A 2,381-nucleotide genomic window follows, 5' to 3' on the forward strand; every position below is an offset into this window, starting at 1 on the left:
TATAATATTATATATATATATATATATATATATATATATATATATATATATATATATATATATATATATATATATTATATGTTGTGTATAATACATAGGAATTCTCATACATCATAATATAAATGTGCGCGTATAAAATACCTATATTGTACCTTTAAATCAAGTCTTGTATAATAATATATAAAGGAGCGAGACGAACGAGCGAATATAAACTGTATTATAAATTTAGTTACGTTTTTCCATTTGTCCCTAAATATTTCAAATAAATCGCTTCATTTGCCTCATACTGTTAACATGAAATAGGATTGCGTTCATGATAAATATATTTTACAAAATAACTACGCATATATGTATTCAGTGTCCTTTATTTAATAAACAAATTAATTAAGTAATATTAGTAAACAATATCCTATATGTATGTCTGTAAAAATATTAATTTATTATATCATTTAATTTAATTCTTTATTTCTCTAGAATGAATATCTACTTTTTTTCTGAAAAGATTGTCAAGAAAAGCTTTGAATTTCCCGGAATTTACGTCATTGCGATTTCAGATAGTTCAGATAAGTAACGCTAGAAGGCGTTACTGTACACTCCACTGTACACACGTTTTCTATCTACTTTAACTGTTGATTTGATATGTGATCATCAACGAAATATATTTGTTTTATTGAGTTTTTTTCACTTTTATAAATATATTTAATATGGTAAGTAATATGGTACAACATCTAAAAATTGGTTTTTCTTTATCAGTCAAAAGAGAGAGAGAGAGAGAGAAATACAATAAAATAAATAAATAGAGAGAGAGAAAGAGAGAGAGTTGCATTTGATATTGATTAATATTAAACTATGTACATATATATATATATATATATATATATATACATAAAAATAAAATAACGATGTTTATGTGATAAACTCCTTTATGTTTTACTTCAGGATGAGGATATATTGCAGAAGTGGAGTCCTTATGCCAGAGAATATGATCCTCTAAAGGCAGGCAGTATTGATGGAACAGACACAGAACCTCATGACAGGGCTATTAGTAGAGCGATGATGATGCACTATGAACCACCACATTTAGAATCTAAATCAGAAAGGACTTTATTTGTAGCTAGGTTTGGTCCTAAGATTACTAAGGATGATTTGCAAGAGGTACTGTCAGTTTGATAAAACTACGATATGAGATACTCAATGCTTGCAATTATTATTTAGTTTTTTAACAGATATGGAGATGTCATTTCAGTAAAAATAATAGTAGATGTGGTAACTGGGCTTTCTCAAGGTTATGGTTTTGTGGAAATGAAAAGTGAAGAAGATGCTAGAAGGGTGTTAAGACGAGTTACAGATGCTACATTAAAAGGATATAAAATATTTATTGATCGTGAGTGTGGTCGTACCATGAAAGGTTGGAAACCAAGAAGACTTGGTATGTGATTGATAATTAAGCATATTTTGCTCATACAAGTATTTTACGATTTTTGATTATTTAATTTTGATTATTTAATTTTTTAGGAGGTGGCTTTGGTGGCAAGAAGGAGTCGGGACAATTGAGATTTGGAGGAAAAGACAGACCATTTAAACGACCCATTGTACCTAATATTTTAAAACCTAGTCATACTAATTTAAAAAGTCATACTAATTTAAAATAAAGAGCTTCTTTAACTTGTAACGGAATATTATTTGAAAAAATGAAATCTAATCTGTCGTTTAGTTGTACTGTTTGAATATAAAAAATAGCTTTTGTATCAAGTAACATTATGTGAAAATAAGGATTTGATTGTCCCGTTGAATCTTGCTACAATCTCTGCAATCTTATTATAGTTTTAAAAAATTCTTATTTCTAGATAGATAAAAGCCTGCTAATCTTCTGTTGAGTCGTACTTAAAAAATTAAATTTGTTTGAATATTGTTTGAATTACAAATCTCCATCACTACCTCGAATTTTTGTAAGAAAATTTAGATAGTAGCGGCTCGTAGCGGAGATTTTGGAACTACATTTTATATTTTTCAGCTGAGACTCAAGCTTATCCAAGATTCAAACCACTTTTGCCTACCGGGTTCCTCACGCTGTCGTTGGATGGCGCCAAATAGTCGTTTACTGCACTGAACTATATAACATACTGAAAGGAGCACTGCCTTTATCTCTGCCTCAATAAGCGCGAACCAAAAGAGTTCAGAAATAATATCCGAAAGGAATCTCTGTCTTTGTCTGTCACGTATTACCTGAGTTAAAAATGCAGCCTAAATTGAAAATAACATTTTATATATTATTAATTTAACGATAAAGAAAAATAAAAACACTAATTTTATTTTATATTTATAATAATATGTATATATATATATATATATATATATATATATATATATATATATATATA

At 28.0% G+C, this 2,381-nt stretch overlaps 1 protein-coding gene across 1 annotated transcript; it reads left to right on the top strand.

Annotated features, from left to right (window-relative positions):
• The first annotated feature begins 560 nt into the window (after positions 1 to 560).
• Positions 561 to 1,677, top strand: LOC116842764 (U11/U12 small nuclear ribonucleoprotein 35 kDa protein-like). Its single transcript, XM_032812429.1, has 4 exons — positions 561 to 707; positions 940 to 1,155; positions 1,216 to 1,429; positions 1,516 to 1,677. The coding sequence occupies exons 1-4, from the start codon at positions 705 to 707 to the stop codon at positions 1,650 to 1,652; spliced, it is 570 nt and encodes a 189-aa protein (XP_032668320.1). The 5' UTR covers positions 561 to 704; the 3' UTR covers positions 1,653 to 1,677.
• The last annotated feature ends 704 nt before the right edge of the window (positions 1,678 to 2,381 follow it).

This window comes from Odontomachus brunneus, unplaced genomic scaffold, assembly GCF_010583005.1.
Source record: "Odontomachus brunneus isolate Ranch 3 - 2012 unplaced genomic scaffold, Obru_v1 Obru_scaffold_027, whole genome shotgun sequence".
Taxonomy (NCBI): domain Eukaryota; kingdom Metazoa; phylum Arthropoda; class Insecta; order Hymenoptera; family Formicidae; genus Odontomachus; species Odontomachus brunneus.